At 48.0% G+C, this 25607-nt stretch overlaps 1 protein-coding gene across 2 annotated transcripts; it reads right to left on the bottom strand.

Annotated features, from left to right (window-relative positions):
• Positions 1-4464: 4464 nt before the first annotated feature.
• On the bottom strand, positions 4465-24257 carry LOC140719673 (lymphotoxin-beta-like). 2 transcript variants are annotated; one of them, XM_073034471.1, is made up of 4 exons: positions 24087-24257; positions 18501-18537; positions 9177-9245; positions 4465-7381 (listed from the first exon to the last, which is right to left on the bottom strand). In XM_073034471.1, exons 1-4 carry the CDS (start codon positions 24237-24239, stop codon positions 6957-6959), a joined length of 684 nt encoding a protein of 227 aa, XP_072890572.1. In that variant the 5' UTR covers positions 24240-24257; the 3' UTR covers positions 4465-6956. The 2 variants fall into 2 exon arrangements, with proteins under 2 accessions (XP_072890572.1, XP_072890563.1); XM_073034462.1 differs by lacking the exon at positions 24087-24257 and adding an exon at positions 23191-23497.
• Positions 24258-25607: the final 1350 nt, after the last annotated feature.

The following is a 25607-nucleotide window of genomic DNA, read 5'->3' as shown; positions in this document are numbered from 1 at the left end:
TGACCTCAGCATGTCTATAACTTAATTGCCACCTGTTACGTGCTGTACAGTGAATGTTACAGCCCTCCTGACTTTTAAGGAACAGAGGGATCTTAGTGGACTAGTAGTTGCTGAGGGTGGCAGCGTAGCAGACGAAGTTCTGAAAAGATCTTTATTAAAAGCTGGGAAGTTTATGAAGCAACTTTACGATGCATTTGAATTTATTTTTTATTTGGTGATACAGCACAGAGAAGTCCCTTTTGCCACCCTTGCAACCCCACAACTCCGATTAACTCTGGCCTCAATGAGCAATGAACCTACTCAGTACGTCTTTGGACTGTGGGAGTAAACTGGAGCACCTGGGGAAAACCCAGACATTCCATGGGGAATACGTACAGACTCCTTACAGAATGGAGCTAGAATTGTTGGAATAAATTACAGCGGTGCCCATTTCAAGGCCAGAATAAAGTACAGGAGCATAAAGGAGCAAGATACAGGCTGGTTGAGTGGTGTCACAACAAAAACCTTGCACTCAACATCAATAAGAACAAAGAATTGATTGTGGACTTCAGGAATGGGAAGTTGGGTGAACACACACCAGTCCTCATGCCAATGATTATATTTCATTAGGAGTTTGAGGAGACTTGGTCTGTCACCAAAGACTCTAGCAAATTTCTACAGCTGTACCATGGAGAGCATTCTTACTGTTTGCATCACTGTCTGGTGTGGAGGCGCCAATGAACAGGATTGGAAAAAGCTGCAGAGGGTTGTACACTCAACCAGCTCCACCACGGACCCAATAGGCAATGATTCAAAACGGCAGCATCCATCTCCATCACCCTCACCATCCAGGACATGCCCTCTTCTTACTACTACATCGGGGAGGAGGTACAGGACAACGTCTTAGGAGCAGCTTCTCCCCATCCACTGTGAGGCTTCTAAACAGTCCATGAACTCATGAACTCATTATTTTGCTATCTTTTTGCTCTATTTATTATTTATAATTTTTTATTGTAACTTATAATTTTTTTCATAAATTGCACTGTTCTGCTGCCACAGAACAACCAATTTTGTGATGTATGCCTGTGATAATAAACCTGATTTTGATTCTGAGTACTGGATAGAGCTGTGGTGGGAAAATCCCCACACACCTGCACACCTGTACTCCACCTCTGGGCTTCAAGGGAAGTTAAGTACCGGAGTCCAGCAAAGCAAAAAGGCTACAAAAGTTTCCAGGAAACCCAAGTGTTTGGGGAAGTTTGGGGATTCACAAAATAAGACCAAGATGTTAAGCAGAAAAGGGAAAGAGAAAAAAACACAAATAAAGGCAATGGAGAAATGTGAGACAAATTGGGGAAAGTGCTCTCAGTGCACAGTGGAAAACATTAGAAAACTGAAGCAAGGTTTTGTGAACTCTGTCATGGGTGGCCCCAAGCCTGGCAGTGAAAGAAGAAGGTCTGGGCATGGGATTAGCAACCCCATCCTGTAAAAACCCAAAGCTACAGAAACACCAACATATGCTCCAAAGACCTCATCACTGGGATAGGAAGGATGCATCAGGAAGATGAAGAGAACTTGAAAGACTGGCCCCGGACAGAGGACTCTGGTAAGCTGCTAGCAATGGCCTGTGCTCAGCAGGGCTGATTGGCTTAACAAGAATTAGGGACTCCTGAGTCATTGTAGTCTGAGCAATTAGAGGGACAGAGCAAAATTCAGCATGTCACCATTAACCTTCGCCGACTTAGCATCCTAAATGGTTTCTTGATTAGTCAGGCCTTCAAAGGTTATAGGAGGAGGCAGGAAAATGGGTTTGAGGGAATGGCAGAGCAGATTTATTGACAGAAGGGCTGGATTGTGCTCTCCTGTCTAGGTCTTATGGAATGGTAGAGCAACTGGAGAGAGATATGGACATGGCTCAGCCATTATCGAAACCTCCGCAGAGTCTGTGATCTTCAGGTAGCGGAAGTCGGGAGAACACACACCAGTCCTCACTCAGGGGTCAGCACTGGAAAGGTAGAGCATCATCAAGTTACTGGGCACCAGCATCTCAGAGTAACATCCAGGGCCCAACATATTGATGCATTCACGATGCAGGCATATCAGCAGCTATATTTCATTAGGACTTTGAAGAGATCTGGTATGTCACCAAAGACTCATCTGCAATGAATACCATTGAGTATGTGTAAACCATCGAACACCCATTTACACTGATCTACAATGAATATTATTGAGTGTGTAAACCATCGAACACCCACTTACACTGATCTATAATGAATACCACTGGTGTGTGTAAACCATCGAACACCCATTTACACTGCTCTACAATGAATATAATTGAGTGTGTAAACCATCAAACACCCATTTACACTGATCTACAATGAATATCATTGAGTGTGTAAACCACCCAGCACCCATTTACACTGATCTATAATGAATATCATTGTATGAAACACCCATCTATACTGATTTACAATAAATATCGAGTGTGTAAGGCATCGAACACCCATTTACACTGATCTACAATGAATATCATTGCCTTTATTTCCATTATATTCCTGTAACTACCACACACACACACACACACACACACACACACACACACACACACACACACACACACACACACACACACACACACACACACACACACACACACACACACACACACACACACACACACACACACACACACACACACACACACCAGTTAACCTACCAGCCAACACATTTTTGGGATGTAGGAGGGAGCCAGCCTTCCTAAATGCTAAATATAACACAGAGGCCTGATTCGCTTTGCAGCAATGACTGGGGTTTCTGAAATGTCCCATCATATCACTAACACTCCATCCTATCCATATGGAATGGAACAGTGGTTGTGAAAGCAACAGCAGATAGAACAGCAGGCCATTCACAGGTCATTTGGCCCCAGTGTCTTGTGCCAGTGTTTCTGCAGATTTTATGCAACTCTGTTGGGCTGTGTGTTAAGTACTGCATTCGTTTCTGGGTGCCCCATTACAGCAAAGACGTGGAGACTTTGATGTAATGCAGGAGAGGCTTACGGATTGTAACCCCTTGAGACCAATGGGAACGCCAATGGATTTACTGACACTCTTCTTCCAGTGCTCAGTACTGGTGTTGGAGTGTTCATCTCAACCCTGAGGAACATGGAGGGCGAAGGGGAGTGCAACGGAGAGAGGGAGAGTGGGGGAAAGAGGGGAGTGTGATGAGGAGGGGAAAAGGAGAGGGAGAGAGAACAGAGAGAGAAATGGGAAGAAGAGGAGAGAGAAAGAGTAGAGAGAGAGCAGGAAGAAGGAAGGATAGATAGACAGCGTGGTTAAGATAGAGAGAGAGGGACACAGAGGAGAGAAAGGAGGGCGTTTAGATAGCAAGGGAGGGAAGAGTGAAAACGAGTAAGAGACAGAAGGATGAGAGAGATAGCGACAGAGAGAGGGAAGGAAAGAGAGGAAGATAATAACAGAAAGGAGAGAAAGAGGGCTGTGTGTGTGTGGTGGGAGTGATTTTCAGCATTGTTTCCTTCCGTTCAACCAGATCCATTGGGAAATCTGCCCGAAAGATTCCGGGTTATTTCCTCTTTGTAAAGACAGGTTTCATATCATCGCCAGGGATCGATAACTGACGGAGCACTCGCAGAAACGTTTCAGTTTTTTTTAATTGTAAATTCATTACAAACATTGTGAAAATGTCACATAAAGACAAAACCAGATCGCCTGGAGCCGTGAAGATTAAACGCACACAAAATATTCAAGTCGTTTCCAGCGCGAAATAAAATTGGTTTGTTTACCGTTGAAGCTTTCGGCTGCACCCTGGCGAGCCCGATGTTGGTGGGGGTGTTTGAGTACGAGGGCGCTCGGGTGGTTTCCATCGCACCGCTGTGTTCCGCACTGTCAGCGGGTTCCGATGTTGGAGAGAGGTGGTCAACCCAAGCCACCTCCTCCACCAGCCCCCGCCCTCCCACAAGTGTCTCGGAGCTTTACCCCGTCCGAAAACTTGACACGCATCCCAAGAAATATAACCTCCCGATACAATAAATGTCCATAATACCATAACCTATAGGAGCGGAATCGAGCCACTCGGCCGTCGACTCTATTCCATCCTGCCTGATTTATTTTCCCCTCGTAACCCCATTCTTCTGCCTTCACCCCGTAACATTTTACTAATCCAGAACCCGCTTTAAATAAACATTTTACTAATCCAGATCGCGTCAACCTCCGCTTTAAATACACTCAGACACTTGGCTTCGACAGCTGCACGGGGCAACGGATTACACAGATCCAGTACACCCTAGCTAAATAAAGTTTTCCTCATCTCTGCTCTAAATCAGCCTCCCTCTTTCCCGAGGCTGTGTCTTTTGGTCCTAGACTCTTCCACCTAGGAAACATCTTCTCCACATCCACTAGACTTTTAACATTCGATAGATTTCAATGAGATCCCCCCCCCCCCACCCCTATTCTACTAAACCCCAGCGAATACAGGCCCAGAGCCATCAAACGCTCCTCATATGTTAACCCTTTCATTCTTGGAATCATTCCCGTTAACCTTCTCTAGACCCTCTCCAATGCCAGCGCATCTTTTCTTAGGTACAGGTCACAGAATTGCTCAAAGTGACCCAACTGCGGCCTGACAAAAGTTTCGCTGATAGGAGGCTTGGGCCAATTGGAATAAGCATTTCCTACGTTAGGAGCCTCGAACTCCAGGCTTTCTGTTGCCACGCCAACAAGGTGATTGGCTGCTGCCCCCAACTGACCGACAGATGGACCCATTGCCTCCATCTTCCAGCCTGTGCCCTCGCTGCCCACGCAACCCGAGGTTAATAGATGTCAGGCTTCGTCCTCCGAGTCCCGCTGTAGCCCCGTCCGCCCAGCATCTCTCCGGCTGCCGTTCCTTTCCAGCTCTTAACGGCAGAATTCCAGCTTGATCCCCGGGTGGGGCCTGCAGAGGGATTCCCTTACAAAAAGCAGCCTGCATGAGCGAGTGGGAGACCCTCCATTCTTTAAGGAGTCAAAAATTTGTCGTCATTGAACGCTCGATCTAACTACATCGTCGTGGCCCTTGCACCGTACTGTCTGCTTGAGTAGCATTTTCTCTAAAGATTAAAGATTAGCTATATTTGTGAGCTGTATACTGAAACTGCGTCAAAGACCAAATGTTTCACAGTCCGAGGATGTGCGAGGGAGCAGTCCGCAAGCTTCGACGCGCTTCCTGCGCCAACATAGCGGGGCCACAGTCTAACCTGTACGCTTTAGGAATGTGGGAAGAAACCGAAGCGCCCGGTCACGGGGAGAACTCCCTGCAGGCATTGACCCCGATCGCTGGCACTGTAAAACGATGCACTAACCGCTATGCTAAAATAACTGTAACACTTCTCTTCTGCAACGCGCACGCACGAAATGCTGGAGCAACTCAACAGGCCGGGCAGCATCTATCGAAAAGATGACGGCGTTTACGGCCGAGACCCCTCATCAGAACACTTGTTCGTGTCCTGTTTGACTCTCGTTTGTGATTCGGGTTTATTCTGCATTTTCTTACTATTTTTCCCTTGTACAACCTCAATGCACTGATACAGTACAATTAAATGAAATGACATGCAAAACAACCTTTTTTCACTGCACTTTGATACAGGGAGTGGCATGGTAGTGTAGTGGTTAGCACAATGCTTTACAGTACAGGCGACAAGGATTCAAATCCTGCCACTGCCTGTAAGGAGTTTGTACCTTCTCCTCCCGACCGTGTGGGTTTCCTCCTGGTGCTCCGGTTTCCTCCCACATTCCAAGACCTATCAGAATTATAAACTGTCCCATGAGTAGGCTAGGATTAAATTAGGGGATCAATGGACAGTGTGGCAATTTATCAAATTAACCTGTCCGGTGCTGGACAAGTGAGAGGTGAACTAGTCTAATATTGGAAGGTTTACCACCTCCCCTGATTGAATGTCTGGAATTAGGGGGTCACAGTCTCAAAGTAAACAGTTGGCTGTTCTGGACAGAGGTGAGGGGTCAGTCTTTACTCAGCCTTTGGATTTCTCCACCCCAGACGACTACAGGGTCTCCATCATGAAAGAATAACAATAAGCAATAACATAAACCAATTACCGATGACCACCTCATTCAGTTGGCAATGATGCCATTATACTTTTACACCCTACAGATAGTCACTTCAAGCTCTATCAAGTAGGATGGAACAGTACCGTACTGGCTGCACCAGTAATCGCAGTCAAGTCCTGCCTCTGTTTGTGAGGAGCTTGCACATCCCCCATGACCACATGGCTTTCATCTGGGTGCTCTGGTTTCCACAAACATTCCAAAGGTTGGCTTTAGTGAATTGTGCGCATGTTCTGTTGGCACCAGAAGTACGGTACCACTTGACCCCTGGACTTGTTAATCATGTTTATCATGTGCTTGACCTTCAGGCTTTGAATTTTAGACTTGCTCAGACCTTCAACCCTTGTGACCCAGGCCCTCGTGAATCCTTCTTGCTTGACCCCTTTGACCACTTCTACTGCTATTCTCCGATAGCCTGGACTTGACTAATTAAGAAACACAAGAGATTCTGATCACAGATGCTGGAAATCTTGAGCACCAAACACAAAATGCTGCAGGAACTCAGCAGGTCAGGTAGCATATATAGAAGGAAAAATGCAGTGGATGCTTTGGGCAGAGACCCTACGTCAGCAGCGGGCTCTGCAGATGCTGGAAAGCTGGAGCAACACACACAAAATGCTGCAGGAACTCAGCAGGTCAGGCAGGGGAATGAACAGTTGACATTTTGGGCTGAGACCTTTCTCAACCAAACCCCTCTCCTGCCCTCTTCCTACATAACCAGGCTCCTGTATCTTGCCAGACTGTTGCAAGCAGTTGAAAAATCAGATAGGATATACGTAGATCTTAAAAACAAAAGGCACAACAGAGAGCGAAGATGGGGAAAAGTAACCTGCCCCAACCCTTCCCCGGACCCCTTGATCAGATTTTGATGACTCCAAAGAAGGTCTTGCCATCCAGGTAGTCGACCAAGGTGGGGTTGCTGACGTTAACATAGAGGTGGTGGTCTTGTTCCAGCTCCACCATTGCGCCATGGCTGAGCGTTGTGTACCAGATGCCTCGACCCTGGCTTCTTCCACACACGGTCTCGGTCCCGGTGAGCAGCAGAAGGGGCTGGGGATAGGAGTCATGCCGCCGGTACACCTGGTGGGAGAGGGTGAGGGGCTTTTCCTGGCACTCGCTGCCCCGGAAGCCCACCTGACAGTAGACGTAGTAGAGGCCCCGCTTGGGCACGATCAGCGAGTGGCCATGGTACTTTACCAGGTTGGTGGTGAAGGCCGACCCTCTCACTGACTCCCACATCAGGGTGCTGTGCACCTCACCCTCTGCTGAGTCCTGGTATATCCCTGCATGTCAGACAGAGGGAAGGGACATGGTTTAGTGGGATGTGAGCCCTGGTGCTCCATCACATCAATGACCTGGCCCTCACTCACTTCCTGTCTGATATGACCGTAAGATATAGGAGCAGAATTAAGTCATTTGGCCCATCAAATCTGTTCTACCACTTCATCATGGCTGATCTGCCATTTCATCATGGCTGATTCAATTTTCTTCTCAGCCCCAATCTCCTATCTTCTCCATGTATCACTTCATGCCCTGACCTATATCCTTTCAATCTACAACCATCTCCATTGATGCTCAATAACTTCCTACTGCTCCTCACCTCCCATTGAACTTCACAAACTTCCCATTGGCACTCTGTCACTTCCTGTTGGCCTTTCCCATCTTCACCTTCTCATCGGCCCTCAACAACTTCCTATTGATATCCATCAAACACTTGTTGGCCCTTCAGATATTCCACTGGCCCACTCCACTTCCTGTTGGCACCCTCCAATTTCCCATTACTCCTCACCAACTTCCTATTGATCATCACCCAAAGTCTATTCTGATATCCCATTGGCCCTCATCAACTTTTAATTGGTCCTCACCAAGTTCTTGTTGGCCTTCATTCAATTCCTGTCAACCCTTGCTATCTCTCCATTGGCTCTCACCAAGTCTCTGATAGTGCCCACCACTCCCTGTCAGCATACTCTTAACCTCACAATTCATCCCATTATGGCCTTACAAATATATAATCCGCCTGCACTGTACTTTCTCTGAAAACGTAACAACTTACTCTGCAACAATTTACTGTTTGCTTTGTACTACCTCAAAGCAGTGTGGTGATAAAATGATCTGAAGTATTTGCATGCAAAATTTTCCCACTACCCTTCAGTACTGTTGACAATATAAACCAATTTACCAATTTAATCTGCCTAGTGATAATTCGCCCTAATCCACTTTTTGCTGTGCACAACTTAGTTGCCACTGCTTCAAGATCAGGAAATATCAATAAATTAGAGAGGGTGCAGAGACGATTTACTAGGATGTTACCTGGGTTTCAGCACTTAAGTTACAGAGAAAGGTTGAACAAGTTAGGTCTCTATTCATTGGAGCGTAGAAGGTTGAGGGGGGATTTGATCGAGGTATTTAAAATGTTGAGAGGGATAGATAGAGTTGACGTGAATAGGCTGTTTCCATTGAGAGTAGGGGAGATTCAAATGAGAGGACATGATTTGAGAGTTAGGGGGCAAAAGTTTAAGGGAAACACGAGGGGGTATTTCTTTACTCAGAGAGTGATAGCTGTGTGGAATGAGCTTCCTGTAGAAGTAGTAGAGGCCAGTTCAGTTGTGTCATTTAAGGTAAAATTGGATAGGTATATGGACAGGAAAGGAGTGGAGGGTTATGGGCTGAGTGCGGGTAGGTGGGACTAGGTGAGATTAAGAGTTCGGCACGGACTAGGAGGGCCGGAATGGCCTGTTTCCGTGCTGTGATTGTTATATGTTATATGGTTATAAAGTTGTGGACCTTGTCCCACTGACTTTGGGCTCAGTGGGGGAGAGGGTGGCATTAGGCAGTGAAGGGGTGCTATTCAAGGGCAAGGGCAGCAGGGATTGAGTCCTTGCCAGCTCAGCCGACTGTCCCTGCAGTTTCTGCCAGTTTCAGTGGGGGTGGGGAGGGTTGGGAGACAGCACCTACTTCTTGAGGCACAGCCTCTGCCACGACATGTCTCCTGCCCCCTGCAACCCAGAAAGAGAAAGACCTCTGCCTGCACTCTCCAGCCCCTCAACAGCACGCCTTCCCACTGCCTGGCATACTTACCAATAAGATGGGCAGCTGGCTTGCCAGTGTTGACGATACTCAGCGGCTCCCCTTCAGCGCTGACCGTCCCTGCAAGAGAAAGGAAACCTTTGAATGAGGGATGAACTGTGTCAGTCTGTGCCCAGTTGTCCTTGTGGAAGAGCAGGTACTCTCTATGGGGTAAGAGGGTCTTCCAAGAACAGTGGGCCCCTCAGGGGATTGAATGTAGTTGTAGATAGTAATCATTGTATTTTAACTATGGTTGCATCATGGGCTGGTGTGGGAACACCAACACCCTTGAATGGAAAAGCCTATAAAAGTAGTGGTCACAGAACTGTTCTCGAAACCTCTGGACTCACTTTCAATGCCTCTACAAACTCATGTTCCTGTTATTTAAGTACTCAAGGGCAGCACAGTGGCGTAGTGGTTAGCACAATGCTTTACAGTACCAGCGACCCGGGTTCAATTCCTGCCATTGTCTGTAAGGTGTTTGCACCTTCTCCCTGTTTACTCTGGGTATGGTTTTCTCCCAGAGTCCAAAGACCTACTGGTTAGTAGGTTAAATGGTCATTGTAAATTGTACTGTGATTCACGTGCGATTCTGCTGGGTGGTGAGGCTCAAAGTGCCAGAAGGGCCTATTCAATGCTGAGTCTCAATAAATAAATAAAGAGGATAAAACCCCAAACTAATAATAAATAAATGAATAGGTAACAGGTAGATATTTATTTATTTATTGTTTATTTATTACTATTATTTTGGGTTTTAATCTATTTTTGTACTTGCACCCTTTGCTATCTTTTGCACACTGGTTGTTTATCCATCTTCGCTGTCTGCAGTCTTTCATTGATTGGATTGTGTTTTTGTGTATTCACTGTGAATGCTGCAAGAAAATCGATCTCACTGTGTCTCTGTGGTACAATATATGTAATTTGATAATACATTTACTTTGAACTTTAATATGAAACTGTAAATAGTTTAGTATTTTATTAGAGAGTAAAGCAAACAAGGGACGGACAAGTTGAGCGTCTGGTCAGGGCTGGACGGTTACCATGGGAAACAGAGTTGGCCACTGTCAGTATTTAAGGAATTATTCGCTTTGGACTGATGCAGGGCAGAGTGCTTCCTCTCAGGGAAGGTGTGAGTTCAACCTGTTACACACACTGAGCAACAGAAAATCCACAGGAGGAACTCAGTGTGCCGAGCAGCATCGGTGATAGGAAAGGGACTGTCGACATTTTGGGTCGAAACCCCATGTCAGGACTGAGAGTGGAGAGGAAGGGTGTCCACTGTACAGAGGAGCAGGGAAGTGAGCCTTGAATGAGGAGGGGTGGAAGATATCCCGCAATTACCTCAGACTCCTTCCTCACCGCCCTCACCCTCAGTCCTGAAATAGTTTCAACTTGAAACGCCGATTGTTCCTTATTCGTGCAATTCCTTTCATTCTTACATTTGTAGACAAATGTAAGTAGTATTCTATTATTTTATTGCATTTTAAAACCAATTCAAAGTTCAAAGTTCAGGGTAAATTTATAATATCAAATTAGATATATACAATTCTGAGATTCATTTTGTGAGCATACTCAATAAATCCAATAACCATAATAAAATCAATGAAAGACTGCACAAACTGAGCAAATACAAATGGAAAAATGAAATAATACATAAGTAAATAAATAAGCAATAATTATCATGAACATGAGATGAAGAGCCCTTGAAAGTGAGCCCAGCTCTGTGGAAACAGTTTAGTGTTGGGGAGGGCTTTACACGTGAAGGACTGGCCGTATCCACTATTTTTTGTAGGGTTTTCTGTACAGGACCATACCAGGCTGTGATGCAACCAGTCAATATACTCTCCACCACACATTTACTGAAATTTGTCAAAGTTTTAGATGCCATGCTGAATCTTGTCAGGAAGTACGGGCGCTGCTGTGCTTTCTTCATAATTACTCTTATGAGCTGGGCAGGGAAAAGCCCTGTGAAATGGTAACAATGAGGAATTTAAAGTTGCTGATCTTCTCCACCTCTGATTCTCCGATGAGGACTGGCTCATGGACGTCTGATTTCCTCCTCCTGAAGTGAGTAATCAGTTCCTTTTGGTCTGGCTGACTTTGAGAGGCCGTTGTCATGGCACCACTCAGTCTCCCTCCCACATGCTGATTTGTCACCACCTTGGTCAATGACAGGACCACTGGGGTGGTTCATTACTACAACATCTGAGGGTCTTCCTCCCCCAACCTGACCCTCCCTCTCCAATAGCAGAAGAACCCTATACTGTGGTCCTTCTCCAACAAAGCCCTTGCGGTGGCTTCACTGTGTCCCTCGGGAATGTGCCAGTCAGCAGCGTTCGTCTATGGACCTCTTGCTGTACAGGAAGACCGACAAGTTTCAGGCAGATGCTGTTCAACCCACTGAATCACTACAGCAGATTGGGTGTGGCTTCCGATTCCTGTATCTCATTTTCACAGGAAGACATGAGGAGCCACTGAAAGTGTAAGAGAGAGGGAGGCAGAAGAAGCAAACCGTAAGGGAGAAAGAGATAATAGAGAGAGGCAGAGAGAGATTTATATATTTGTAACAGTTGTAGGGATGGGAGAAATAAAAATGTTATGTATATCGGTGAACCATTTAAGATGGATGGAGGAAAGTTTCGGGGATGTCAGAGGTAAGCTTTATACAGAGAGTGGTGAGTATCTGGAATACAGTGCTGGGTGTGGTGGTAGAAACAGATACGTCAGGGACACTTCATAGACTCTCTGATAAGCTCATGGATGTAAGAAGAATGGAGATGTCTAGGTTGTGTAGGAGGGAAGAGTTAGACTAATTGCGGAGTAGGGGAGTAGGCATGACATCATGAGCTAAAGGGCCCATACGGTGCTGTTGTGTTCCATGTTTTCAGACAGAGAAGATAGACGGACAGATAGACAAAGACAGAGATATGGGGAGACACAGAGACAGAGATATGTGATGGTGATATAGATGTCAGATATAGACAGAGATAAGAGGGAAGGTGAGAGGAGGAATAGAGTAGTGGTTTGGTGACTCAACGTTCTTTCTCTCTCTTTCCCCTCTGCCATCATTATCACTTCCAATCTGTCTCTCTCCCCTGCCTCCCCTCTTCCTTTCAGTTACTAACCTCAGACTGGTTGTCCTTGTGTGAAGCACGGTGTATGCTGCTGCTCTCTGTATTTGAGGAAGTGTGTAGACGTGCTGGCTAAACCAGACTGATTCCTGGAATGGGCGGGCTGTGTTACGAGAAAGGTTGGGCTGACCTGCACTTCCTTGCTAAGGCTTGGGGAGCGAGAGGGATGACTGAGGGATCTGAGTGGATTTTAACAGATGGATATGGGGAGGATGTGTCCTCCTGTGGAAGAATCCAGAAAGAGGAGTCACTTTTTAAAAATGAGTCTCACTTAAGAAGAAAGTGAGGGGATTTTTGCTCTCTGTTTGTCATTTAACTCTCTTCCTTAGTGGGCAATGAAACCACAATAATATTTGTAAGGCAAAGAAGTAAATAAGAGGATTTTGAGGAGATTCGGTATGTCATCAAAGACTCTGGCAAATTTCTACAGGTGTACCACTGGGAGTATTCTAACTGTGTGGAATGGAGGGGCCGTTGCATAGATCAGAAAGAGCTGCAGAAAATTTTCAACTCCATAGTGTGCCCTCACCCCCCAGCAACAAAGACACCTTCAAAAGATGATGCCTCTAAAAGGCAGCATCCATCAGTAAGGACCCACTCCCATCACCCAGGACATGACCTCTTCTCATTGCTACAATCAGGAAAGAGGTACAGGAGCCTGAAGACACACATTCAATGTTTCGGGAACAGCTTCTTCTGCCATCAGATCTCTGAATGGGCAATGAACCGATGTACAATAGTTCACTATTTTTCTGTTCTATTTTTGCGATACTTAATTTAGTTTATCCACACTATATGTACCGTATATATAGAAACTTAGAAATCTACATTACAGGCCCTTCAGCCCACAATGTTGTGCCGACCATATAACCTGCTCTAGAAACTGCCTAGAATTTCCCTACCGCATATTCTTCTAAGCTCCATGCAACCATCTAAGAGACTCTTAAAAGACCCTAATTTATCTGCCTCTACACACAAGGACAACTAGCCTGAGAATGGTACTAAAAGGGAAAGGGGAAGTAGGAGAAAGAGAGAGAGAGAGAGATTGAAAGTGATAATGATGGCAGAGGGGAAAGAGAGAAACTGCTGAATCACCAAACCACTACTTGGCATAATTACAAGTTGATTGGAGGAAAGTGTAGGAGGATATCAAAGGTACATTCTTTACACAGAGAGTGGTGGGTGCGTGGAATATCCTGCCAGGGATCATGGTCGAGGCAGATACATTATGGGAATTTTAGGAACTCTTAGATAGGCACATGGATGATAGAAAAATGAAGGGCTATGTTGGAGGAAAGGGTTAGATTGATTTTAGAGTTGGTTGAAGTCGGCACAAAATCGTGGGCCAAAGGACCTGTATTAAGACCATACGTCTGTATAACACAGGAGCAGAGTTAGGCCATTTGGTCCATCGAGTCTGCTCCAGTTTTCCATCAAGGCTGATCTATTGTCCTTCTCAACTCCATTCTCCTGTCTTCTCCCCATAACCTTTGTCCCCACACTAATCAAGAACCTATCAACTTTTGCTTTAAATATACCAAGTGACTTGGTCTCCACAAGCATTTGTAGCAATGAATTACACACACACACACACACACACACACACACACACACACACACACACACACACACACACACACACACACACACACACACGCACATACACACACACACACCCACACACATTCACACACACACACACACACACACATGCACACACACACACACCCACACACATTCACACACACACACGCACACACACACCCACACACATTCACACACACACACACACACACATGCACATATATGTGCTCACACACAGAAACATATACACACATGCACACTTCTTCAGTTGTCCATCGGAATCTGATGACGACGTCCACTCTTAGGACCTACCTAGCAAAACAACTTCCCTGAAACTCCCCAAAAAAAATCACAGCTTTTTAAAACTGTTAGCTTACGGGACTTAGCCAAGTGAAAAACTTTGACTCATTGAGGTTACATTAAAATGTAGAACAGTATATCAGAGTACAGGCTCTTTGGCCCATGATGTTGTGCTAATCTTTTAACCTACTCTGAGATCAGTCTATTCTTACTCTTCCTTCCCACAGAGCCCTCCATTATTTTCTTCATCCTCCTGTCTATGAATCTCTTAAACTAATCTGCCTCCCTGATGTATTCACCTCTACCATTACCCTTGGCAATGCATTCCACACACCCACCTCTCTCTATGTAACATACCTACCTCTGATATCCCCTCTATACTTTCCTCCAATCACTTTACAATGATACTCCCTCTTACTACCTGCTCTGGTGCAGAAGTCTTTGGTTGTCCACTCTAATCTATGTCCATTATCAGATTATACATCTGTATCAAGTCTCCTCAGAATAAGGTTTAGCATCACTGGCTGTTTTGTGGCAGCAGTACAAAGCAATGCATAATAATTTAAAAGCTATAAATGATAATAGGGTTGTAGATGGTACTTTGATAATAACCTTACTTTGAACTTCAGTTTGAACGTTAAGACATGCTCCCTGATCCAGGCAGAAACTTGGTAAATAATCCTCTGTGCCCTCTTTAAAGCCTCCACATCCCAAGGACATGTGGGTTGGTGGGATTAATTAGTCACTGTATTTTGTGTGGGTGGGTGGGTGTTGAAGTTGCCAGGAGTGGGAACAGGATTAGGTGGGCTGAGGGGCGGTTGACGGTCAGCAGTGACTCAGTGAGCCACAGGGTCAGTTCCTGTGCTGGGTGGCTTGAGACAGAGTGCAGTCTGTCTGGGTAACACCAGCCCATGAGTTATCCCCTGAAGCCCTGGAGCAAAGTTGTTGAAACTTACACAAGCAGAGGTTGGGGAGAAAACTCAACATTAGGGCAAGTTATAAAACCCACTTCTATCTGGACCCCACCCTTCCCTCTCTCCCAATCCCACCCATCAAACAGTGAGGGTCTTTGGGGTATGATGGAGACTCATTTGGGTGGGAGCACTGGTTTGGAGAAGGACTGTGAGGGGCTTGGCATACAATGGAGACTCATTCGGGTGGGTGAGTTGGTTTGGAGAGGACAGTGAGGGGCTTGGCATACAATGGAGACTCATTCGGGTGGGTGAGTTGGTTTGGAGAGGACTGTGAGGGGCTTGGCATACAATGGAGATTCATTCGGGTGGGTGAGTTGGTTTGGAGAGGACAGTGAGGGGCTTGGCATACAATGGAGACTCATTCAGGTGGGTGAGTTGGTTTGGAGAGGACAGTGAGGGGCTTGGCATACAATGGAGACTCATTCAGGTGGGTGAGTTGGTTTGGAGAGGACAGTGAGGGGCTTGGCATACAATGGAGACTCATTCGGGTGGGTGAGTTGGTTTGGAGAGGACTGTGAGGGGCTTGGCATACAATGGAGACTCATTTGGGTGGGAGCACTGGTTTGGAGAAGGACTGTGAGGGGCTTGGCATACAATGGAGACTCATTCGGGTGGGTGAGTTGGTTTGGAGAGGACAGTGAGGGGCTTGGCATACAATGGAGACTCATTCGGGTGGGTGAGTTGGTTTGGAGAGGACTGTGAGGGGCTTGGCATACAATGGAGACTCATTCGGGTGGGTGAGTTGGTTTGGAGAGGACAGTGAGGGGCTTGGCATACAATGGAGACTCATTCGGGTGGGTGAGTTGGTTTGGAGAGGACTGTGAGGGGCTTGGCATACAATGGAGACTCATTCGGGTGGGTGAGTTGGTTTGGAGAGGACAGTGAGGGGCTTGGCATACAATGGAGACTCATTCGGGTGGGTGAGTTGGTTTGGAGAGGACTGTGAGGGGCTTGGCATACAATGGAGACTCATTCGGGTGGGTGAGTTGGTTTGGAGAGGACAGTGAGGGGCTTGGCATACAATGGAGACTCATTCGGGTGGGTGAGTTGGTTTGGAGAGGACAGTGAGGGGCTTGGCATACAATGGAGACTCATTCGGGTGGGTGAGTTGGTTTGGAGAGGACTGTGAGGGGCTTGGCATACAATGGAGACTCATTTGGGTGGGTGAGTTGGTTTGGAGAGGACAGTGAGGGGCTTGGCATACAATGGAGACTCATTCGGGTGGGTGAGTTGGTTTGGAGAGGACTGTGAGGGGCTTGGCATACAATGGAGACTCATTCGGGTGGGTGAGTTGGTTTGGAGAGGACAGTGAGGGGCTTGGCATACAATGGAGACTCATTCGGGTGGGTGAGTTGGTTTGGAGAGGACTGTGAGGGGCTTGGCATACAATGGAGACTCATTCGGGTGGGTGAGTTGGTTTGGAGAGGACAGTGAGGGGCTTGGCATACAATGGAGACTCATTCGGGTGGGTGAGTTGGTTTGGAGAGGACAGTGAGGGGCTTGGCATACAATGGAGACTCATTCGGGTGGGTGAGTTGGTTTGGAGAGGACAGTGAGGGGCTTGGCATACAATGGAGACTCATTCGGGTGGGTGAGTTGGTTTGGAGAGGACAGTGAGGGGCTTGGCATACAATGGAGACTCATTCGGGTGGGTGAGTTGGTTTGGAGAGGACAGTGAGGGGCTTGGCATACAATGGAGACTCATTCGGGTGGGTGAGTTGGTTTGGAGAGGACAGTGAGGGGCTTGGCATACAATGGAGACTCATTCGGGTGGGTGAGTTGGTTTGGAGAGGACTGTGAGGGGCTTGGCATACAATGGAGACTCATTCAGGTGGGTGAGTTGGTTTGGAGAGGACAGTGAGGGGCTTGGCATACAATGGAGACTCATTTGGGTGGGTGAGTTGGTTTGGAGAGGACAGTGAGGGGCTTGGCATACAATGGAGACTCATTTGGGTGGGTGAGTTGGTTTGGAGAGGACAGTGAGGGGCTTGGCATACAATGGAGACTCATTTGGGTGGGTGAGTTGGTTTGGAGAGGACAATGAGGGATTTTGCAGTATGATAGAGACTCACTCAGGTGGGAGAGTTGATTCGAAGGACAATGAGGGACTTTAGGGTACGATGGAGACTCATTTGGGTGGGTGAGTTGGTTTGAAGGACTGTGAGGTACTTGGGGTATGATGGAGACTCATTTGGGTGGGTGAGTTGGTTTGGAGAGGACAGTGAGGGGCTTGGCATACAATGGAGACTCATTCAGGTGGGTGAGTTGGTTTGGAGAGGACAGTGAGGGGCTTGGCATACAATGGAGACTCATTTGGGTGGGTGAGTTGGTTTGGAGAGGACAGTGAGGGGCTTGGCATACAATGGAGACTCATTTGGGTGGGTGAGTTGGTTTGGAGAGGACAGTGAGGGGCTTGGCATACAATGGAGACTCATTTGGGTGGGTGAGTTGGTTTGGAGAGGACAATGAGGGATTTTGCAGTATGATAGAGACTCACTCAGGTGGGAGAGTTGATTCGAAGGACAATGAGGGACTTTAGGGTACGATGGAGACTCATTTCTGTGGGTGAGCTAGTTTGGAGAGGACAATGAGGTACTTTGGGGTATGATGAAGACTCATTCAGGTGGGTGAGTTGGTTTGAAGGACAATGGAAGACTGGGTTATGATGGAGACTCATTTGGGTGGGTGAGTTGGTTTGAAGGGCAGTGAGGTACTTTGGGGTACGATGGAGACTCATTTGGGTGGGTGAGTTGGTTTGAAGGACTGTGAGGTACTTGGGGTATGATGGAGACTCATTTGGGTGGGTGAGTTGGTTTGGAGAGGACAGTGAGGGGCTTGGCATACAATGGAGACTCATTCGGGTGGGTGAGTTGGTTTGGAGAGGACTGTGAGGGGCTTGGCATACAATGGAGACTCATTTGGGTGGGAGCACTGGTTTGGAGAAGGACTGTGAGGGGCTTGGCATACAATGGAGACTCATTCGGGTGGGTGAGTTGGTTTGGAGAGGACAGTGAGGGGCTTGGCATACAATGGAGACTCATTCGGGTGGGTGAGTTGGTTTGAAGGGCAGTGAGGTACTTTGGGGTACGATGGAGACTCATTTGGGTGGGTGAGTTGGTTTGAAGGACTGTGAGGTACTTGGGGTATGATGGAGACTCATTTGGGTGGGTGAGTTGGTTTGAAGGGCAGTGAGGTACTTTGGGGTACGATGGAGACTCATTTGGGTGGGTGAGTTGGTTTGAAGGAGGTGATTCACATGAAACCACCCCCTCCAGTGTCCTCCAGCCAATTTCTGGGAAATGCCCCACCCTCCAGTGGGGGTCCACATTGGAGGAGGCAGCACCTACCTGATGGTTCGGCCCACTTGGAGGAGTTATCAGGTCCCTGTGGAGGAAAAACAAGGCAGAATTAAGAGCTTGTTTGTATCTGTGCCACAGTGGGGAACATGGTGGACAATAGTTGCAACCCGATTCGGATTCAGTTATTCATTGATCTCATGCACATCGTTTGTGTTGACAATGAACACGACTTCAGGATGGCACTCAGCACAATATCATGGGCTGAAGAGACTGTACTGTTTGATGGACTATGTGCTGGCGAAAGGCTGCGAGGTGTCACCACGCGTTCCACTGGCCATTGCAGCATGCCTACCCTGTTCAGCAGAAGAACATGAACAACAAAAGCATCCCCCTTTCCACACACACACACACACACACACACACACACACACACACACACACACACACACACACAGACACACACACAGACACACAGACACACACACACACACACACACACACACACACACACACACACACACACACACACACATAAACACACACTCACACACACACACACAGACACACACACAGACAGACACACACACACACACATAAACACACACTCACACACACACACACACACACACACACACACACACACATAAACACACACTCACACACACACACACACACACACACACACACACACACATAAACACACACTCACACACACACACACACAGACACACACACAGACAGACACACACACACATACACACACTCACACACACACACACACAGACACACACACACACACACACACTCACACATACACACACACACACACTCACTCACACACACACACTCACTCACACACACTCACCAAGTCATACAGCTCAGAAACAGGCCCTTCAGCCCACCCAGTGTATACTGACCAAGGTTCCCATATCACTCGAAACCTTTCCCACCCACGTGCCTGTAAGTGTCTTTAGAATTTTGCGAATGTACCTGCCTCAACCACTTCGTCTGGAAGCTCAGTGGATACAGTGACCATCCTATGGATCCTATTAAGTTCCTCCACACACGTTAAACCCATGCCCTCTAATTCTTAATTGCCCAATCTTGGAAAAAAGACTGTGCACATTCATCTTATATATGCCCCTCATGATACGCCTCTGGAGCATAGAAGCTTGAGAGGCATATGAGGGGCCTAGATAGGGTAAATGCCAGCAGGTTTTTTGTACTGAGGCTGGTTGAGACTAGAACTGGAAGTTACAGGTTAAGAATGAAAGGTGAGGAGAAACTGAGGGCGAATTTCTTCACTCAGTGGGTAGTGAGAGTCTGGAACGAGCTGCCAGTAGAAGTGGTGAATGCAGGTTTGATTGCAACAGTTGAGAAGTTTGTACATGCATGGGGGTGATGGAAAGGGTATTGTCTATTGTCTATTGGTATGCAGGGTTATGGTTCAGGTGAATGCTGATGGGACTAGGCAGAATACTAGATGGGCTGAAGGGCCTGTTCTATGCTGTAGTATACTTTACATCTCTATAAGGTCAGCTGTCAGTCTCCTACAATTAATTGTTTTTAAGAAGCCTACAACTCTGCCCTCAAGACCTGACAACATTGACGTAAATCACTTGCCAACTTAATGGTGCCTTTCCTGTAGCTGGGCGACCACAACTGAACACAAACTTCAAAATGCAACCTCAACCCACCCTTAGCACTGGAACCCCTACAGAGAAGCGCTGCTACACTCCTGACTGACACTCGGGCTGGTCCTCCAGACTATTAGACAGGTCCTCTAGATTGTTCATCAGACCAGTCCTGCAGGCAGCTAATCACTGGTCCTTGCTACTGGCAAGCCTTTCCCTCCCACCCTCCCTCTCCCCCAGTCAACACTGACTCATTCTTCTTCTCTTCTTTCTCTGCACCCTTTCACAACCATCTCTCCAGCTTCAAACCCTGTCTCCTCCCCTCCAGTGAAAGGCTGTTTACTGCCTCTCCCTCGCCGATGCTACATGCCCTGCTGAGCATTTGTAGCATTCTCTGGCTTTCTGCCTTAATCAGTTCCTGAAGACTGACGCAGGCCACGAGGTGTTTAAGTATTAACCATAGCTGCATTAACTGACTGAGCGATACGTGGGACTGAAAGACTGAGGCACAACTGATTTGCAGAGCAGATTTACAAGGATGCTGCCTGGATTGGGGAGCATGCCTTATGAGAATAGGTTGAGTGAACTCGGCTTTTACTCCTTGGAGAGACGGCGGATGAGAGGTGACCTGATAGAGGTGTATCAGATGATGAGGGGTATTGACCGTGTGGATAGCCAGAGGGTTTTTCCCAGGGCTGAAATGGCTAACATGAGGGGACATAGTTTTAAGGTGCTTGTAAGTAGAGAGAGCATTCTAACTGCTTTTACCACGGCGCGGTATGGAGGGGCCACTGCATAGATTTGGAAACAGCTGCAGAGAGTTGTAACCTCACACGGTAACATCACGGACACTAGCCTCCCCAGCATCCCGAACACATTCAAAAGGCAGGCGCCCTTAACTAAGGATGCCCATCACCCAGGTCGTGGCCTCTTCGCATTACTACCATCAAGGAAGAAGTACTGGAGCTTGAAGGAACACACTCAATATTTCAGGAACAGCGTCTTCCCCCGCCATCTGATTTCTGAATGGACAATGAATCCATGGAGACTTCCTCAGCATTTCCCCTCTCTTTTTGCGCTGCACTTACATTGCAGTGTACTGCTGCCACAAAATAACAAATTTCACAACATTTGCCGCTGATATTAAACCTGATTCTGACGAAAATGACGTATTTCGTTGTAGGTTTCGAGCTTTCAATGAACACGTGACAAATACAGCTAATCTCTCTTTCTCTGCCTTGGGATGCGGCAGGAAAGCGGGGCACCTGTGAGAATTAGGCTATTTGTCCGCCGAGTCCCTTCTGACATCATTATCTTCCCAAACCCATCTGCCTTCGCCCCGTAAGCTTTGACGCCGTTCCTAATCAAAGAAACTATGCCCAATGACTTGGCCTCTTCAGCCATCTATGGCAATGAATTCCACCGATCTGGCTATAGAAAATTTCTGTTCTAGAGGGATATCCTTTTACTGTGAGGCTGTGTTCTCTGGCGAGGACTCTGAGCCACGCTTCTTGCTTTACCTGAGCATTGGTCCATAGGTGGCAGTGCGAGATTGTGAGCCGTTCGTAATTCTTCGAAACCATTTTTTAGTGTGTTCACTTCATCGCGCTTCTGAATAAAGAATTGCGCGCTCTCCCCTGAACTGTGCCCCGTTACACATCGACAATTATCCCAGAGTAACCTTGGCCTCACCAATTCTGGACAAGAGTCTCGGATTGGAAACGCGGCCTCTGCTTCTCCCTTCACAGAAGTCGCCTTATTTGGTGAAGGTAAACCCTGGAGAGCCTGCCCTTTCTCGGTCCCGCTGACACGCACAGGACTGATTCTGGGAACCTCTGTGCAGGATACGATACCGAACTTCCCTTTGGGATTATCCCACCCGAGCAGGAACAGGATATCAGATAGTCCAGGAAACGGACATCGGATATTACTGATGGGGAAATTCCTCTTTCCTCCCCCCACCCCTCAGCAAACACCCCCCCCCCCCCACCCCACCCGCTGAAGCTCTCTTGGTATGGGAGTATCATTGAATAGCCCCAGGGCATGTCAAGAAAGTCATGCTTTGAGGCACGGCCATTCTTTCAATGTGGGAGACACAGCGGCTGGTAGTCACACAGCAAGATCCCACTAGCACGCAGGGGTGGGGGCGTTGCGGCCAGGGAGCTCCGAGATTGCAGCTGACTGTGGCGCAGCGCTGCGGACCCATCCTAATGAGAGAGGGTCCCCGCTGAGAGGGGTGCGCTGGCCGTGAACCGAGCAAGGACGTTTGTCATTTCAGCTACAGACCCATGGCAGTAATTGTGTTCACCACCCACGCTGTGGTGGCATGGTAGCGAAGTGGTTAGCTTAACACTTCAAAGGGGGTCATCTCCATCGGCTGTCCATCACGCTTTCCCCATGACTGTGCGGGTCTACTCCTGGTGCTCCGGTTTCCTCCCACATTCCAAAGACGTACAGGTTAGGGCTAGTGTGTTGTGGGCGGCAGAAACATTGTGACCCTTGTGGCTGACCCAGCGTATCCTCGGACTGTCATACCGGCAATGATATTTTGCTCTGGTTTTTTTTTGATGGTTCGATGTACAAGTGACAGATGAGACTAAACTGTAAAACAAGCCTGATCTGCCCCCGACTCAGTTCTCCTCTGTTCCACTTCTCCATCACCATCCACATCTCTGATATTACAAGGGTTCCCAATCTGGGGGACGCCTTGGTAATGGCAGTGGCCCAAGGCAAAAGAAAGATTAGAAGCTTGAATCTGCATCATTTTAATACCCTCCCACGACTCAACATCTCGGGCAGAGAATCCCAGGGAAGAAATCCCTACTACCCTCCCCACCATGGAAGGTGATGCCTCGAGAAGGACCCTCTCAAAATAAGACATGCCAATTCTCATTAATGCCATCAGGGAGGACGTGCAGGAGCCTGCACTTACTCACCATTTTAGGGCCATCAGATTTCTGAAAGGTCAATGAACCCATGAACACAACCTCACTGCTTTGTCTTGCTTTGCACAAGTTATTTACTTTATTGTGCTTCTTACTGTTTCACTGTACCGCTGCCACAAAGCAACAGAGTTCGGAACACGTTAGTGATTTTAAAAATACCTGTTTCCAATTCCAACAATGTGTTGGCGCGTAGCCTAGCGTGCAAGGCATCAGACTAGTAACCTGAAGGTCACTGGTTCGAGCCTCAGCTGAGGCAGCGTGTTTGTGTCCTTGAGCAAGGCACTTAACAACACATTGCTCTGTGACGTCACCGGTGCCAAGCTGCATGGGTCCTAGTGCCCTTCCCTTGGACAACATCGGTGGCGTGGAGAGGGGAAGGCTTGCAGCTTGGGCAACTGCCGGTCTCCCATACAACCCTGCCCAGGCTTGCGCCCTGGAAACTCCAGGCGCAGATCCATGGTCTCTCGAGACCGACGGATGCCACCAATTCCTGCATATACTGCTCTTGTAAACATACTTCAAAACTCAAAACTCTTCAAAACTCCTCTGTATTTCCTCTCGGAAATATCTCCTTATCTACTAGAGCAGCACCTGTGGAAGGGAAAGGTTCCTCACGCTCTCGACCCACTGAGTACCTCCAGAGATCCTGTGTTGCTCCGGATTGAAGCGTCCCGGGTCTCATTTCCGAGTCTATAGTCACCCTCTCCCAGAATCCGACACGTTTCCACAAGATTGCATATCACTGTTTTCAGCATTAAAGAATATCCATCCGGCTATTTTCCATTCATGACAGGACAACCCTCCCATCCCAGAAACCAGCCGGAATTGCATCTGGCTCTGGGTTGGATTTGCTTTCTTAACTGAGGTACCTACAAAACCTGTACACCGGCTAGCCCTTGTTCCCTAACTTTTTCTGATCCTGATCCCCCCTCTCCCTCCCTGCCCCTCCTTCTCTCTCTCTCTCTCCCAGGCTCTCTTTCTCTGTCTCCCTTACCCCCCCCCCCCCTTCCCTCTCACTGACAATTTCCCTGTCAATCTCCTCCCGTACAACTCACCTGGTGGTTCAATGCCCGCGGGCTGCCACACTTGAAGTACACAACCAGCAGCGCAGTGGTTGGTATAGAGAGCGCCAGTGTCAGTAACACCGTGACGAACACCGAACCTAAGCCAGCTGCATCCCCCTCCGCAGCCTGCCCCGTGCGACCCATTCTCCCTGGTCCCGGACTCGCCCCTGTCCAGTCTCGCAGTGACAGCTCGAAGCACCGCGCCTCCTATTTTGAGCTTTCTGCGTGAGGTCCCGCTATCCGCCTTCGGGTCCGCCCACAGATTCCGACTCACCGAGGTCGTTTACTTTCACTTTGCGAATATGCAGGGGATCTCCCCCCTCCCCGCAACCCACCCCCACCCCCCGCGAGACCGTCAGATGAGGGGACAACATCAGGGGCTGCAACAACACACAAAATGCTGGAGGAACTCAGAAGGTTAGGCAGCATCTTTCCGACCGAGACCCTTCATCAGGATTGGAAAGGAATGGGGAGATATCAGAAGAAGGTCGGCGGAGGGGAGGGGGGGGGGGTGAAGGAGGGCAAACTGGGGAGTGATGGGTGGAAAATACAAACATTGAAGCTAGATGGGTGGGGGGGGGGAATGCAACTGGGAAGCGAGAGCTGGAAAAGGAGGGAAAAGTGGAAAGGGGGGTCATCAGGGGGAGGTGATAGGTAGGTAGAGAGAAGAGGTGAGAGGCCAGAGTGGGGAATTGAAGGAGAGGGGAGGGGAAGGAAAGGAGAAATTGGTGCCATTAGGGTGAAGGCTACCTAAATGAAATATGATGATCAGGAGAAGCACCGATCCCACGTCCGCCCCCGACCCCCCCACACACACCTCTGCAACTGTGATTTGCCTCTCCGCGGGGTTGCGAACGGTAGATCGTTGGGGCTCATTCAGGAGGAGGGCGATAAGTTAATGCAAGTCATTATCGGAAAGTCATCATCAATATCGGATTTACGATGCTGAGATTCAATTTCTTACAGTTTCAGGAAAATAAAGAAATTCAGTAGAATTTCTTCATAAACAAAGACTGACAAACAAAGTGGAAAAGGAGACAAAACGTGTAAACAAATTTTAAAAATACCGAACACATGACTTGTAAAGCCCCTAACGGACCTGTCTTCGCCGTTTTCCCCCTTCATCCCTTTCCCTTACCCCGGGTTAGCGGACGGTTGTGGATGAAGGCAACAGACAACATTGCCCACAGCTCCAGCGCTGTTTCAGAGTACAGATGTGGGTTCTGCGCCCGGCAAGCAGCAGATTCCAGATGACCATCCATTCTATAACAAAACCAGCACCCGTCTCTCCTCCGGCTGCCTGCTGCTTTCCTCTCCCCATTCCCCTCACCCTATCTCCGCACACCCCCTCTCTCCACATTCCCCTCCCCTCCCTCCCCTCATCCCCACCCACCCACTCCCATCCCCTCTCCCCGCTCCCCTCACTTCCTGCTTCCTCCCCACACTCCTCCCTCACATTACCTTCCCTCATCCCCACCGTCCCTCTCACTTCCCCTCTCGCAGCTCCCCTCA

Source organism: Hemitrygon akajei, chromosome 2 (genome assembly GCF_048418815.1).
Source record: "Hemitrygon akajei chromosome 2, sHemAka1.3, whole genome shotgun sequence".
NCBI classification, from domain to species: Eukaryota; Metazoa; Chordata; class Chondrichthyes; order Myliobatiformes; family Dasyatidae; genus Hemitrygon; species Hemitrygon akajei.
Note: the sequence above shows the minus strand (reverse complement) of the source record. Positions and strands in the feature narration are given on the sequence as shown.

Excerpts from the sequence above, each read along its gene's own strand:
- LOC140719673 (XM_073034462.1), bottom strand. The coding sequence starts at position 23,388 with ATGTTGTCCAAGGGAAGGGCACTAGGACCCATGCAGCTTGGCACCGGT. Across the intron at positions 9,246-18,500 it reads CAAGTGGGCCGAACCATCAG|GGACGGTCAGCGCTGAAGGG; the intron begins GTAGGTGCTGCC and ends TTTCTCTTGCAG. Across the intron at positions 7,382-9,176 it reads GCCAGCTGCCCATCTTATTG|GGATATACCAGGACTCAGCA; the intron begins GTAAGTATGCCA and ends TCTGACATGCAG.